Source organism: Pristiophorus japonicus, chromosome 13 (assembly GCF_044704955.1).
Source record: "Pristiophorus japonicus isolate sPriJap1 chromosome 13, sPriJap1.hap1, whole genome shotgun sequence".
Classification (NCBI taxonomy): domain Eukaryota; kingdom Metazoa; phylum Chordata; class Chondrichthyes; family Pristiophoridae; genus Pristiophorus; species Pristiophorus japonicus.
The window spans coordinates 112144705-112159115 of NC_091989.1; the positions used below are offsets into that span (position 1 = coordinate 112144705).

A 14411-nucleotide genomic window follows, 5' to 3' on the forward strand; every position below is an offset into this window, starting at 1 on the left:
AACCATTCCAAATTCCTGCCCCTCGCAGGAGATCCACCCAAGTTTTTCCATACCTGACTCAATAATTTCGGGCCTCAAATGTTTGTCTTTATTGTCAGAAAATTGTCGCTTAAAGTCCAACGATATGAATAAGGGTGCCACAGTGTTTGAAACTGATGGTGGGATTAAGCTAAATAAACCAGTTCACTCTGAAATAAGTCATTGGTTGTTTGTCTTCTTTTATAAGATGGTTGGGTTTTTTTCAACAGAAAACTGTCTCAGCGTTCAGTGAAACAGGCCGCAGGCTCCAGATCGAACACAATGGAAACACAATGATCCCGGATTATGTCTCTGCATTGTCGTTGCATTCTGGAGGCAGGGGACTTTTCAAATAGCTGAGGAATTTCCAAACCCTCTGCTAATAAAGAGACACAAGAATGTTAGCTTGTAACTAGAGGTGATGCTCTGTATGTAATAGTGCATCGTGAATACATGTAATAAAACCACAACTCCGTCAGTACTGAAGGAGCATCCTCCAGTTGCTTGCTTTCTAGTGAAGCCAGGCTTCCTTTTTAAATTGATTGTTGCAATTCTGATCTTGCTACAGCTCTTGCTTAATTTTGTGTGTGGGAGAAGAAAGAGGAGAAATCAAACCATTCCTCTATCTTAATATTGCACTGTGTTTCCCTTTTAAGAAGTGAAGGCTGGTTATCGATCTTGAATGAGGAATGTCCACTTCTTTCTATTTACGGTCTGCCCCCTTTTGTATCAAGATGCATGACTGTGCTGTTCAAACAGCATTACTGAAATCCAAGAAGCAAACTGCTGTAGTTTCAAAATGGGCAGCAAACTGGCCTAATGGCTTTCCGTAATGTAGATGAGGGTAATGGGAAAGATGGAAGTGGATCCCAGTAGGCATTCAGTTTTCATCATTGAAAGGCCTAAATGTTGCTGATTTTTTATTTTCAATCCCTGCACACCACCCTCACCCACCCACCGTGCCCCCCGCCCCCTGCTCCCTCGCTGCTCCCCCCAATAATCTACCACGTAACTTTTAAATTCTGATATCAGATGGGCCCCTCATTAAAGCCCAGTGTTACCAATGTTGTGACATTCTTCTTGCAACATGAACTTTTCCAGTTCTGTGATTTTTGAGTACAACAGATAATGCAAGGGACAGGGCTGAGAATTACTCTGTTAGCAGTGAGGTTTTTTCTGTGTATTCAGGAAATTAGACTTTAAATATAATCATTTTAATAGTTGTATGGAGCTTAACCATCGGCGTGGACCAGTTGGGCCGAATAGCTTGATTCTGTGATGTAAAATTCTCTGTAATTCTATGTTTTGCTGTCAAAATATGTGCAGATGGATATCTGGATTGCCTTGTGCCTGCACAGTGAATGGCGACTGAGTGATTGTGGAAGTATTTCACGATGTAAACCTCTGGAATGGAATGCCATGACTTTCCATTATTTCTTGCTGAGCTGGTTTACAAAGACAGGAATGAAGGCATTCTGCCAGCATCTGCTATTTGAAAGGCACAATGTAAACTTTCAGTGCTCCGTGCTTTCTGTTACGTATCTTTGGTGAGGGTGAATGTGAAGTATTCTGTTTTGTTTGGTGGCTGTATTTTCTGCTCCCATTCTGACACATGATTCCTCAATGTAGTGGTGGTGAATTTCTGCGGGGTTCCCCTGCATTTCGGCCATGTTTCTGGAGTTTCCACAGTTCTTCGGGCGGAGCTTGAGAGAACCCCCAAAGAAAGTGACCCCCACAGAAAATAATACACATATAACCAAAGCATCCAGTCTACATAAATTGGAAAAGCTTCAATATTGTTGTCGTTCTTAATCGAGATGCTGAAGTTTTAGGGAGCTGCAGCAGCAGAATCCTTTGATTCAGTCTGGTGATAAATACAGTAAAGAGAATTCATGACCATCTCTAATCCTGCCTCACCCACCCCACTACATTTTTGCAGACACAGGACAGCACCGCTCTATTTAGTGTGTTAAACAGCACGAGGGAAACCATTCTCCACTGTAGGGTATATATACACCCAACACCACAATTATCACTGGAAGCACAACCATTCCCAGAGCAGGTGAGCCATTACCCTCCCCCACAAAATGTCTTCCTTGTCTCCTTAGTTATTATTTTGGATCATACTTGCCAATCTCATACAATAATACTTATAGAAACATAGAAATTTACATTGCAGAAGGAGGCCATTTCGGCCCAATGTGTCCGCACCGGCCGACAAAGAGCCACATGGCCCTCGATCAGCAGCCCTGAAGGTTACATATAAATCTATGAACAATGAACAATGGCAGACAGGTAAAGAGCATCCGGCCCAACCAGTCCATCTCACACAACTGCGATACCCCATGTATCGCAACATTTTACACTCCACACCACCCGGAGCCATGCGATCTCCTGGATGAGGCAAAAAAACAGATAAAAACCCAGGCCAATTGGGGGACAAGAAATATGGGAAAATTCCTCTCCAACCCATCCAGGTGATCGAAACTAGTCCAGGAAATCACTCTGGCTGTAATAGATTTCATGATGTACTTACCATCGTGTCTGTGCCAGCCAACAAGAGGTTATCCAGTCTAATCCCACTTACCAGCTCTAGGTCCGTAATCCTGCAGGTTACGGCACTTCAAGTGCACATCCAAACACCTTTTAAATGTGGTGAGGGTTTCTGCCTCCACCACTCTTCCAGGCAGCGAGTTCCAGACCCCCACAACCCTCTGCGTGAAGAAGCCCCCGTCAAATCCCCTCTAAACCTTCCACCAACCACCTTAAACCTATGCCCCCTCGTAAATGACCCCTCCACCAAGGGAAAACGTCCTTGCTATCCAGTATATCCACGCCCCTCAAAATGTTATACACCTCAATGAGGTCTCCCCTCAGCCCCCTCTGTTCCAAGGAGAACAAACCCAGCCTATCCAATCTGTTCTCATAGCTAAGATTCTCCATTCCAGGCAGCATCCTCGTAAATCTCCTCTGCATCATCTTGAGATTAAATTATTCTTGGCTGTAATAATAGGTACGTTAGGATTTAATATTGTCTGCAAAAGTCTGTATGGGGTAATGAGTGAGTTAGCAAGGTTGTAGTCAGCAGTAGGACATATACAAGGTGAGGAAGGAAGTGAGAGAAAGGTGTGGTTGAATGTGAATCTTGGGCAGATTGTTAGGTGCTGCACAGGATAGAAATTGATGGAAGTTAGATTATGTTTCTCCACATATGCTGCCTGACCTGCTGAGTATTTGCAGCATTTCTCTTTTTATTTTAGAGTAGTTGGTGTTGATCTTGGTGCATTAACTTTCCTAGAAGTTCACTGTAGAAATCCACAGATCCCTCAGAGTGCACAACAGGAATCCATGACTGCAGGATAAGGGTGAATTCAGATACTCTTCTTACTATACATTCTTAATTATTATATTTCTTACAATCTCAAGATTTAAGTCTTGTCTTAGCTCTTACACAGTGGTCAACCAATGTGGCATATTTCACCAGCAATCTGAAACTTAGTTTTAGTAGTTTGAAGTGATTTTAAGGTTTTATTTTAACATTTTTTTATCATTATATAATTGTGTTAAATATTACTGATGTGTTTTTCTACTTGACACAAGTACTTTTCTTTAGAAAATGTACTCAAAGCAAAATGGTGCAATTTATAAAATTATTAGAAAGCTTGTTTAGAGTTTGTGGCCAATGTGCTTTATTTTAATATTTTAGTTATTATACAACGGAATGTTATTGAGGTTGAGGGTGAGATTTTGCTTTATATTTAGACAGTTTGAAGTTATCGCGTCACCTGATGTACCACAAATATGTAAAACAAACATCACTGATCATTATTGTACTTGGTGAGAATTTATTTCCTTCGATAATGTACGGGACAATAATAACATAAAATGACTCCTATAACAGTGTTATATCTGTCTGATTCTTTTTAGCAATCTTGGGAAACAATGATACAATAATGACAAAACTGGATGCCAACGCAGCATATTTACTCAATTTAATTGAAAATCCCTCTCTCTTTGCCACTTGGGACACAATTACTCAATAAGGAACTCTGGAGAAACTTCTTTACCCAGAGAGAGGATAGAATGTGGAACTCGCTAACACATGAAGTAATTAAGGTGAATAACAAGGAAGCTGGATAAATACATGAGGGTGAAAGGAATACAAGGTTATGCTGAGAGGGTTGATGAAGTAGGGTGGGAGGAGGTTTGTTTGGAGCATAAACACCGACATAGACCTGTTGGGCCGAATGGCCTGTTTCTGTGCTGTAAATTCTGTGTAATCTATGTAATATTTTAAAACTTCGTTCTCACAGTAGTACCAAATAACTATTTATGCTGAGAATTTTTAAAAAAAGTTATTGTTCTAAATTGCCTAATAGCAAAAAGGGGGCCCGAAATTCAGTACCGCTGGAAAGCTGGTCTGCACCCCACCTTTTGTGGCCATTAGTGCCAACATTTTCCGTGGCTGGGCCACCCCATATTCAGCTCCAAAAGTGAACAAATGGGTTCCAGCGCTAATGAACCCTTCCAAAGTGGCTTTTTCAGCGGTGTGGCTGTCTTAATTTGAACGTTATCACCCCTGAGAAATTCAGCATGTAGGTAAGGGTTACTAATGAGCCAGCTTCTCCCTGGCCTTTTTAAAGGCCTGGGCTTGCAGCAAGGCCCTGAGGGGGGAAGGAGGTTGGAAGGATGGCTGGTGTAAGAGGTGCAAGGAGAGCCAACAGGTTCACTGATATGGAGCTGGAGACACTGATGGACGGTGTGGAGGACAGAAAAAAAATACTGTTTCCTGATGTGGGGTGACCTGGCAGACCGCCAGTACATAATGAATGGTGGGAGATTGCAGGGGAGGTGTCAGGAACCTCCATTTAGGTAAGGACGCACCCTCCCATGAGGGTGCTGGCCAGTCTGCACCCAGCCCTTCCAGGGTGGGGCTGGGTCGAGGTCTCATAGCTCTGGGGCGATGGGGATCCTCCTCCTCCTGCACCTCCTCCTACGCCTCTTCCTCCTCCTCCTCCTCCTCAGGTGGTGCTGCTGGCTCGAACTCCGACGGCTGTCCCCTCACGATGGCCAGGTTTTGCAGCATGTAGCAGACCACGACAATGATGGAGACCCATTGAGGAGAGTACTGCAAGGTGCCACCAGAGCGGGCCAGGGACCAGAACGTCTGCTTAAGAATGCCTATGCACTGCTCGACGATGCACCTGGTGGCACAGGGAGTGTCATTTTATGCATGCTCTGGCGCTGTCCTGGGGTTCCGCAGTGGAGTGGACAGGGGATATCCCTTGTCTCCAACCACAATCCTGATTTGGGCTGACGAAGGCGGCGGGCTCACTGGTCTGGCGTAGAATGAACGATCATGGCTGCTGCCTCCCTTGCCCGATGCCTCGCTTCATGGTGATGGCGGCGATGCCTTCTCCTGCATGCCGCCCTGCTTCTGAGCAGGTGTACCAGGTGTCGCTCTCCCAACACTCCTCCCATTCTCCCATCCTCAGGGTGAACCCTACCAAGCAGGTCTCTGCAGCCCACAGGCCTCCACTAAAGAGTTAGACCTGAAAGTTGTACAAAAGTATGTGCAAACCTCTGAGCAGCACTCAGCAGGTTGAAAGGAGCCAAAGCAATTAATAAAACTATTAAAATATAAATACAGTGGATGCTGTAATCTTAAATAACAACACTAAAATTAATAAAACTATTAAAATATAAATACAGTGGATGCTGTAATTTTAAATAACAACACTAAAATTAATAAAACTATTAAAATATAAATACAGTGGATGCTGTAATTTTAAATAACAACACTAAAATTAATAAAACGATTTCCCTACCAAAGGGCCCCGATTGCAGCAACACTCCAGCGGTGTCCCGTTCGAGCAGCGACTCGAATACCTCGCGGGAGCACTGCTGGGAAAAGTCTTACCTTTTTGCAGCTGGAAATCCCTGTCCTGATCATTTTCCAGCGGCCTGCACGCTGCAGAGCTCACCGCTGGAATGTCTTCTTTACAGTAGCTTCACCGCGCCGTTTCTGGTGGACGTGCACACCGCTCAAATCCCCCCCCGAGCTGGCTATGGCTCAGGGAGGGAAAATCATCCGACCTTGGCGACCGATCGATTTTTTAGGTCGACCGCCCAAACTCCACGGTAGCTGTCCCTTCTGGGATGGTGAATTTTGGGCCCAGGGAATTTAAACCCTGCCTGAATGGACCATAAGATCATTCCAGTCCCCTGGCTACCAACAGTGGTTTGCTTTTTAAATAAAACATTTAAAAAATAAAACTATATTTCTTAAAAAAGACATTATTTAAAAACAAAATAACTTTTTAAATTCCCTCTGCTGCCTTTTGAGAATAATTGGGCACCATGTTGACTCCCTTATTCCAAATAACTGCGGTTTTGCCCATGATCTTCCAGTCCCCTTCCTTTAAACTGGTTTCCTTAACCTCGTTCATCTGTCTTGGTTTCACTTTGTTATTATCAATCCACAATCCCACATCCCTCCCGCCCCTGCCCCATGGGAACCTTCTTCCACTTTGCTCTTTAATTCTGACCTCACCTCCCAGATTTGCTGGTGCATTTTCTTTATGAACTGTTGCTATTCTCTCCAATTATTTCTCTCTATCAGATTACACCTTATCGCTATTTCTCTCTCCATCAGGATTCTCTTCACCCCACTTTATGCCATTTAAGTGTTGTCTGCTCACAAGGTTCCATTCCTTTCTTCACCCAGTCAATGCAGTAGCCTGTCATGTGGCAGCAAAAGAATTACAAGCAAAATGGACAACTCCCAAAAGGTTTGAAATAGCGGCTGTTCATCCACATATGTGTACAAGTGGTCAAAGGGTTCAAGTGCTGGTGTCCACATGAATGTGGGCCTTAGCCCTGTTAATCCTTACACTGAAGCTTTGTTGTAGCCCGTTCTCTGGAACAGTTCAAGGCCAGCCAGATGCTGGAAGCTTGAATCCAATGTGTCAGGTGTCATGTCGGAGGAAGGAACACTACTCCCCGCATACAACACTCCCAGAAATGTCACCTGCTGTGCCTGATATCAGGCCACACACAGCTGAAGGGCCTCCTCTGCACTCAGCTCTTTGGACACTTTTCTGGAGGCACTGGCACTTTCCCCTAAATGGAAGACTTTCATATTGGAACCAGGAGAGTGCGCTGATAGCTGAGTAAACAGAGCACCCTCTGAAACTTTGGTTACCCTACAGAGAATTTCAGGCTGGACACTACCGTTCTTCCGAATAACCCTTGTGGCAGTAGCCCACAAACAAAGTGATAATTGAAATGGCACAAGTATTTGATTGGCAGAGAGATCTCCGTGGTTACTCTGGTGGTTGGATAAAACAACATAGGAATTGTTAAGTACAGAGAACAAACATGTCTCTTTTCAGAGATAAATCCCACCTTTGAATCACTTTCCCCAATCTCTTTCCTCAATAGGAACACATCTAATTCCGTCTTAAACCCATTGATACGACCCAGTTCAAGGGCCTTCCATAGTGACGTATCCCACAGCTTTATTACTCTTTGAGTGAAAAAGGTCCTACCCAATTTCTCACTCCCAACTTACAATCTTTTAACTTGTTTTTGAACCCTTCAGCATAGTGGACAATTGGCCTTGACAATATTATAACAGATTGACTATTTGCGCTTGGTTTTTGGGCCTCCTTCTGTGTCTGCGTGCTCTGGACTCTGCCCCTGACGTCTACACATGCGTATCGCCGCCTCTCGCCCATGCACAGACTCCTCTAACCTGGAACTGGAAGTGGGGCCTGCAACGACCGTGTTGTTCTGAATGCATTGATCGAGCTGGGAGCTGTGCTGCTGATCTTCTGACCCTTCTGACCGCGTTGACTGAGATTCCTGTGCTGTTCCGACTGCGTTGTTCTGACCGCGTTGAAGCTGGGAGCTGTGCTGTTGATCTGATCTTGGCCTCAACTCCACTTTCCTGCCCGCTCCCCATAACCCTTGCCTCCCTTATAGTTAAAATATCTGTCTATCTCCATCTTAAATATATTCAATAAACCAGCCTCCACAGTTCTCTGGGGTGGAGAATTCCAAAGATTCACAATCCTCTGAGAGAAGAAATTCCTCCTCATCTCCATTTTAAATGGGTGACCCCTTATTCTGAAACTATGCCCCCTAGTTCTAAATTCCCCCACAAAGGGAAACATCCTCTCTGCATCTACTCTGTCAAGCCCCCTCAAAATCTTATATGTTTCAATAAGGTCACCTCTTATCCTTCTTAACTTAAAAGGGTATAGGCCCAACCAACTCAACCTTGCTTCATAAGACAATCTCTTCATCTCAGGAATCAACCTAATGAAGCTTCTCTAAACTGTCTCCAATGCAAGTGTTTCCCAACTTAAATAAGGAGACCAAAATTGTATGCAGTTCTCCAGGTGTGGTCTCAACAAAGCCTTGTAGAGTTGCAGCAAGACTTCCCTACTTTTATACTCCATCTCCCTTGCAATGAAGGCCAACATTCCATTTGCCTTCCTAATTAATTGCTGTCCCTGCATGCTAACTTTTTGTGTTTCATGTCCGAAGAGCCCCAGATCCCTCTGTACCGCAGCATTTTGTACTCTCCATTTAAATAATAATTCACTTTTTTATTCTTCATACCAAAGTGGATAGATAACCTTACATTTTCCCACATAATACTACATCTGCCAAATTTTTGACCACACATTTAACCTATCTATAGCCCTTTGTAGATTATTTGTGGCCTCTTCACAACTTGCTTTCCCACCCATCTTTGAATCATCAGCAAATTTGGCTACAGTACACTCACTCCCTTCATCCAAGTCATTAAAATAGGTTGTAATTAGTTGAGGCCACAGCACTGATTACTGTGGCAACCACTAGTTACAGTTTGCCAAGCTGAAAATTACCCATTTATCCCGACTCTCTATTTCTATTAGTTAGCCAATCCTCTAAACAAGCTAATATATTACCCCCAGCCCCATGAGCTCTTATCTTGTGCAGTAACCTTTTATGTGGCACCTTATCAAATGCCTTCTGGAAATCTGAATACACTACAGCTACTGGTTCCCCTTTATCCACCCTGCTCATTACATCCTCAAAGAACACCAGTAAATTTGTCAAATACAATTTCCCTTTCATGAAACCATATTGACTCTGCTTGATTGTATTGGCATAGAAATTCCAGGCTCACGGGTCTGCACCGAGTTTCTACGGACCCGGAAAGGTAAGAGAAAAGTTGCTTTTCAGCGCACAATGCGCATGCGCTGAAAACCGGCTTTTCTGATCTGTCAAGCTGGAAATTGGTAGATCCTCCGAATGCGCGAGAGAACTATGAGTTCTCACACAATATTCATCATTTTAGAGAGGTTCTGCCCAGAATTTGGGCACGAAAGCTTTGCGACAGATGAAAGCAAGCATACAGCCTGCATTCTGTGTGTAGAGCTGCAGGAGGAAGAAGCAAAACGAGGTCATTAGAGGATATTTACAACGAGAAGTTTTTATTTTACTTTTTAAAGCCTGATGTAAGCCTTTTAGCAAAAGGCATGTCTAATTTCCATGTTTAAAAACACAATTCCTCTCACACAATTGTAACATTAAATGCAGGTTCTTTAATTAGATTGAGGAAATGCATGAACAGCTAGAAAGTTTAAGAAAACTAATTCAGCTGTTGGTAGCTCTGAGAGAAGTAAAATATGGGTTAAATATGGGTTAAAACTCTGTCCTGGCCTGGAAATGGAAATGGAAGTTTATTGGAAAGATTATTTGTTTGACAGTGATGAACTAACATGAGAAAGCTCTCTGTTAAAAGTAAGAGCTTTTTGATAAAAACAGTAACTGCAATAATTTCAAGCAGGTTTCATTAGAGCCCAATATGAATTTCTACCTACTGACTTTAAAAATGTGTTCTACAAGTATTTCCCTCTTTGCACCTATGTGTACAGCATCTCTCTATGAGGGAGAAACATGCCTGCTTATGATATTACCATACATATCTGTGACATTTTGGAGCAGAGAAACATTCGTTGCAGGGAACAACTAAGAAGATTGGTGAACCATGAACACCGCCTCATCAGAAGGAATAACTACCCACCAGAGACAGGCTACCTTGTGAAATGCTGTCGGAGAAGTTATGTGTGAAGAGGCTGCACTTCAGCAAAGAGGCAATCAGATGACTGTGTGACATGTTGAGAGACGACCTTCAAACACGCTCCACGACCCGCACTGCTTTGTCTGTGTCCATGAAGATAACCACCGCACTGACCTTCTTTGCATCAGGGTCATTTCAGACAGGCATTACAAACATAAGCCAGTTTGCTGCGAGATCCTGCATTCATCAGGTAACGGATGCCATATTACGTAGTGGCGATGAGTTCATACATTTTGACTTGTCCGCTCCGCAGCAAAGGGAGAGTGCCCTTGCTTTTTATAGAATTGCTGGCTTCCCAAAAGTGATTGCGGCCGTCGATGGAACCCACGTTGCATTGAAGACACCGATTGATAATGCTGTGAGATTCATCAACAGGAAGGGGTATCATTCATTAAATGTAATGATCGTCTGTGATGCGCAACTCAGGATCCTAAGCATGAATGCAGGTCACTGTGGAAGTAGTCATGACTCCTTTGTCCTCCAACACGCCATCTTATATGACTGTCTCAATTAATTGCCTCCAGGATCCGCATGGATATTGGGCGACAAGAGCTACCCGCTAAAAACGTGGTTGATGACACCATACCGCAGGACCAATAATGAGGCACAGGAGAGATACAACCAAGCAAATGTGGGGACATGTCAAGTTGTCAAGAGGACAATCGTGGTTTTAAAATCAAGATTCCGGTGCCTGGACAGATCAGGGAGTACATTGCAGTACAGTCCTGCAAAAGTCGCAAGGTTTGAGGTTTGCACAACTTTGCCCTGAAAGAAGGACTAACTTTTAACCCTTTAGATGAACTCCCTACTGAAATGAAAGATCTTGAAAATGTCCATGTGTGGAGGCGTGAAGGGGAGGAGCAAGCTGCTGCTGAAAGCAGAGCTGTCAGGGAACAGCTAGTCGCCAACATGTTTACGAGGTGATGATACTGTCGCCTCCTCCCTCCCCCGCCCCAGCCCAGCAAGGCACAGAAAAGGTGAAACAGAATTTAAAGTGAAAAATTAAAATTTTATTGCTTCGAAGTTTTTCATCTTTGTTAGATAACGTTTTGCTACTTTACAAACATTTTCAAAAGTCTTTGATAAAAACATGTAAACAGTTTAAAGTGATTTCTTTGGTTTCCCATTGTAATAAAGACACAACAATAAGATGTAAACTTATTTGCTACTTTTCAAACAGTTGTAACATTTGATTGGTTGTTAATAAAAATGTTGAATCAAAATTTCAAGTGACTACAGACTATAAATATTAAATAAAATAGTGAAATACAAAATAACACAACACCTTAGCACAGACAAGCTCCTGTCTCTCTTGGAGACACACAAATGTTGACTTTGCACAACTTAGAAGCAGTTCAAAGATAAATGTAAACAAGCCGTTTCAATTGAACCACAGCCATAAAACTTCACAGTGAGCTCAGATAACCAGATGATTAGGTCAGTTAACAATGGACTTTGAAATAGGTTCCGATGGTCTATCGCAGGCCGGGGGGCACGCAGACTGCTGGGCTAGGCTGTAGTCACTGCTGTAATGTGGGAAACGTGACAGCCAATTTGCGCACAGCAAGCTCCCACAAACAGCCATGTGATAATGACCAGATAATCTGGTTTTGTTACGTTGACTGAGGGTTAATTATTAGCCGGGACATCGGGGATAACTCCCCTGCTCTTCTTCGAAATAGTGCCGTGGCAGCGGAAGGAGCCTAGGCCAGCAGTCTGCGTGGACCCTGGCCTGCGAGCACCATCGGAGCAGGCCGTGGAGCGGGAGGAGCAGCGTGGAAGTATACCACTCCAGGGAGCAGCACGTGCTGGAGCAGGAGAGCAATGACAGTAAAAAGGGACATCACCACGGTCCAGGTCAGTGATTGGAACGTGGGCAGGTACTGCAGGAGCAGCGAGGTCGGGGCGAAGGAGCGGCGAGAGATTGTAGAGGGACGTGATCGGGGCCCAGGAGAGGCGAGGGCTCAGGGGTAGCACGGGCCAGCCCACACTACGATATGTGTGCGCACTAGGTCCGTGCAGCAGGGCAGGTCTCCAGTTGTCTTGGTTCATCCTTGCTACTGGACCAAGACCTAGCTCTGTGAAGCCCGTGTGGTGGCTGGTGTGCAACGGTCACCACACGTTAAAAAAATCCAAGCACAGGCATCTTCACCCTTCAAGATTTAGTTCGGACCTGGAATTTTAGGTCCATCATTGAAACACCTGTGAACTTTTTGACGTGGAAGCAAGTCATCCTCGATTCAAGGGACTGCGTATGATGATGATTGAAATAGGTTAAAAACATTTGAAATTTCATATAACTATCGAAACCTTTGCAAATCACAACAAATCATATAATTTCTTACGGCATTGTTCTGCTGTCCATGGAACGGTGGAGTTGGCGCTAACAATATTCGCAACTTCATTCCATGCTGCCATTTGTCCTTTCCGCGGTGGTTTCGACTTTGCGTTCCCAATGAGCTGGAGGCGCTTCGCTTCAACCTCATTGACGAGTGTTGTCAGATCACCGTCAGAGACATTCTGAGCCATTTTCATGACGGCAACGTTAGATACATCCATTTAACTCATCTGTTTAATGGTAATTATTACAAATTATTTAAAGGTTTTTAACACTCTTTACATTGCTTTAATTCCCTTTTGAAGTGTTTAAAACTATTAAAATATTTAACATAAATTAGACAATCTTTAAATTATTCTAAAAAATTAAAAAGACTTTAAAAAATCTTACCTTTCAAAGCCTTGCAGTGATTTCTAAAGCTGCTGCAGGACTGAAGTCTAAAAAAACCTGGGGGCGTGGCCTATTTAAATGAGCTCCTTTTGACAGCTTCTGTGGGTGGGGACCATCTCCAAAGGGAGCCACAGGCTTCGCGCGCAGCGTGACGTCATACACTGCCCAGGAATCTTCAACAGAGAAACGGAAACGCAGGAGGGCGCAGGAGAAAATGGTACGTGCACATTTTTTTCTTTAATTTACCCGATTGCCCGCGGGAAGGCTGTGACAGGGATTTCTCGGCCATTATGGTTTTCTAAATGTCCTGCTTCTACTTCCTTAATCATGGATTCCAGCATTTTCCCAATGACAGATGTTAGGCTAACTGGTCTATAGGGTCCTGCTTTATATCTCCCTCTTTTGTTGGATAGAGGTATAACATTTGCGGTTTTCCAATCCGCTGAGACCTCTCCAGAATCCAGGGAATTTTGATATATTACAACCAATGCATCCACTGTCTCTACAGCCACTTCTTTTAAGACCCTACGGTGCAAGCCATCAGGTCCAGGAGACTTGTCTGCCTTTAGTCCCATTAGCTTGCCTAGTACTATTTCTCCAGTGATAGTGATTGTTTTAAGTTCCTCCCTCCCTATAGCCACTTGCTGATCTATTATTATTGGGATGCTTTTATTGTCTTCTACCCTGAAGACCGATACAAAATATTTGTTCAAAGTATCTGCCATTTCTCTGTTTCCCATTATTAATTCCCCAGTCTCATCCTCTAAGGGACTAATGTCTACTTTAGCTACTCTCTTCCTTTTTATACATCTGTAGAAGCTCTTACTGTCTGTTTTTATATTTCTTGCTAGTTTACTCTCATTATCTATCTTCACTCTCTATCACTTTTTTATGCATTCTTTGCTGGTTTCGAAACATTTTCCAATCCTCTGGCCTACCACTAATATTCGCAACATTGTATGCCTTGTCTTTCAATTTGATACCATCCTTAAATTCCTTAGTTAGCCACGGATGGTCCATCCTTCTTATAGAGTCTTTGGGCCGGATATTGGTGGCCTTACCGCCCACTGCCACCTGCTGCCACTGATTGCCGCCGGGATTTGGCTCCGGTTTTCTCTCTCTCCCAGTTTCCACTTGGGCTGGAGTGGCCGGGAGGGGAACACCACCAGGAACTGCCTGTTGCCATCCTCTGGTGGCCAAGTAGTGCAAGTGGCCTCCCGCCCACTGAGATGCCAGATTGGAGTGGGCGGGAGTCGGCGCTAGCAGGGGGAAGGACCGCTGAGTGGAGGCAGGTCTAAACCCGATAGTAGGTATGAAGAACGGGAAAAAAGGTCAGTGAACATATTTAAAATGTTATTTTCACAGCGACTTACCTGGATGGGGTCCCCTGAAGGTGTTCCGTTGTTTTTTTTTGGAATGTTTTTTATTTGCAGGTCTTCCACCCTCCCTGGGCCCGACTCCACCCTCGGTAGCACTTGGCAGCAAGAGCCTTTGCTGCTAAGATTGAGAGCTCCCGCCCGCTGCCAT

The 14411-nt window shown here is 43.9% G+C and overlaps 1 protein-coding gene across 1 annotated transcript in view; it reads left to right on the forward strand.

Annotated features, from left to right (window-relative positions):
• The window catches only part of LOC139278172 (uncharacterized), a 165886-nt gene extending 161965 nt beyond the window's left edge, over nucleotides 1-3921 (forward strand). The window contains exon 19 of the mRNA XM_070896826.1: nucleotides 249-3921. Coding sequence (XP_070752927.1) covers nucleotides 249-315 — 67 coding nt within the window. The 3' untranslated portion in view covers nucleotides 316-3921. The remainder of the gene's footprint in view (nucleotides 1-248) is intronic.
• Nucleotides 3922-14411: the final 10490 nt, after the last annotated feature.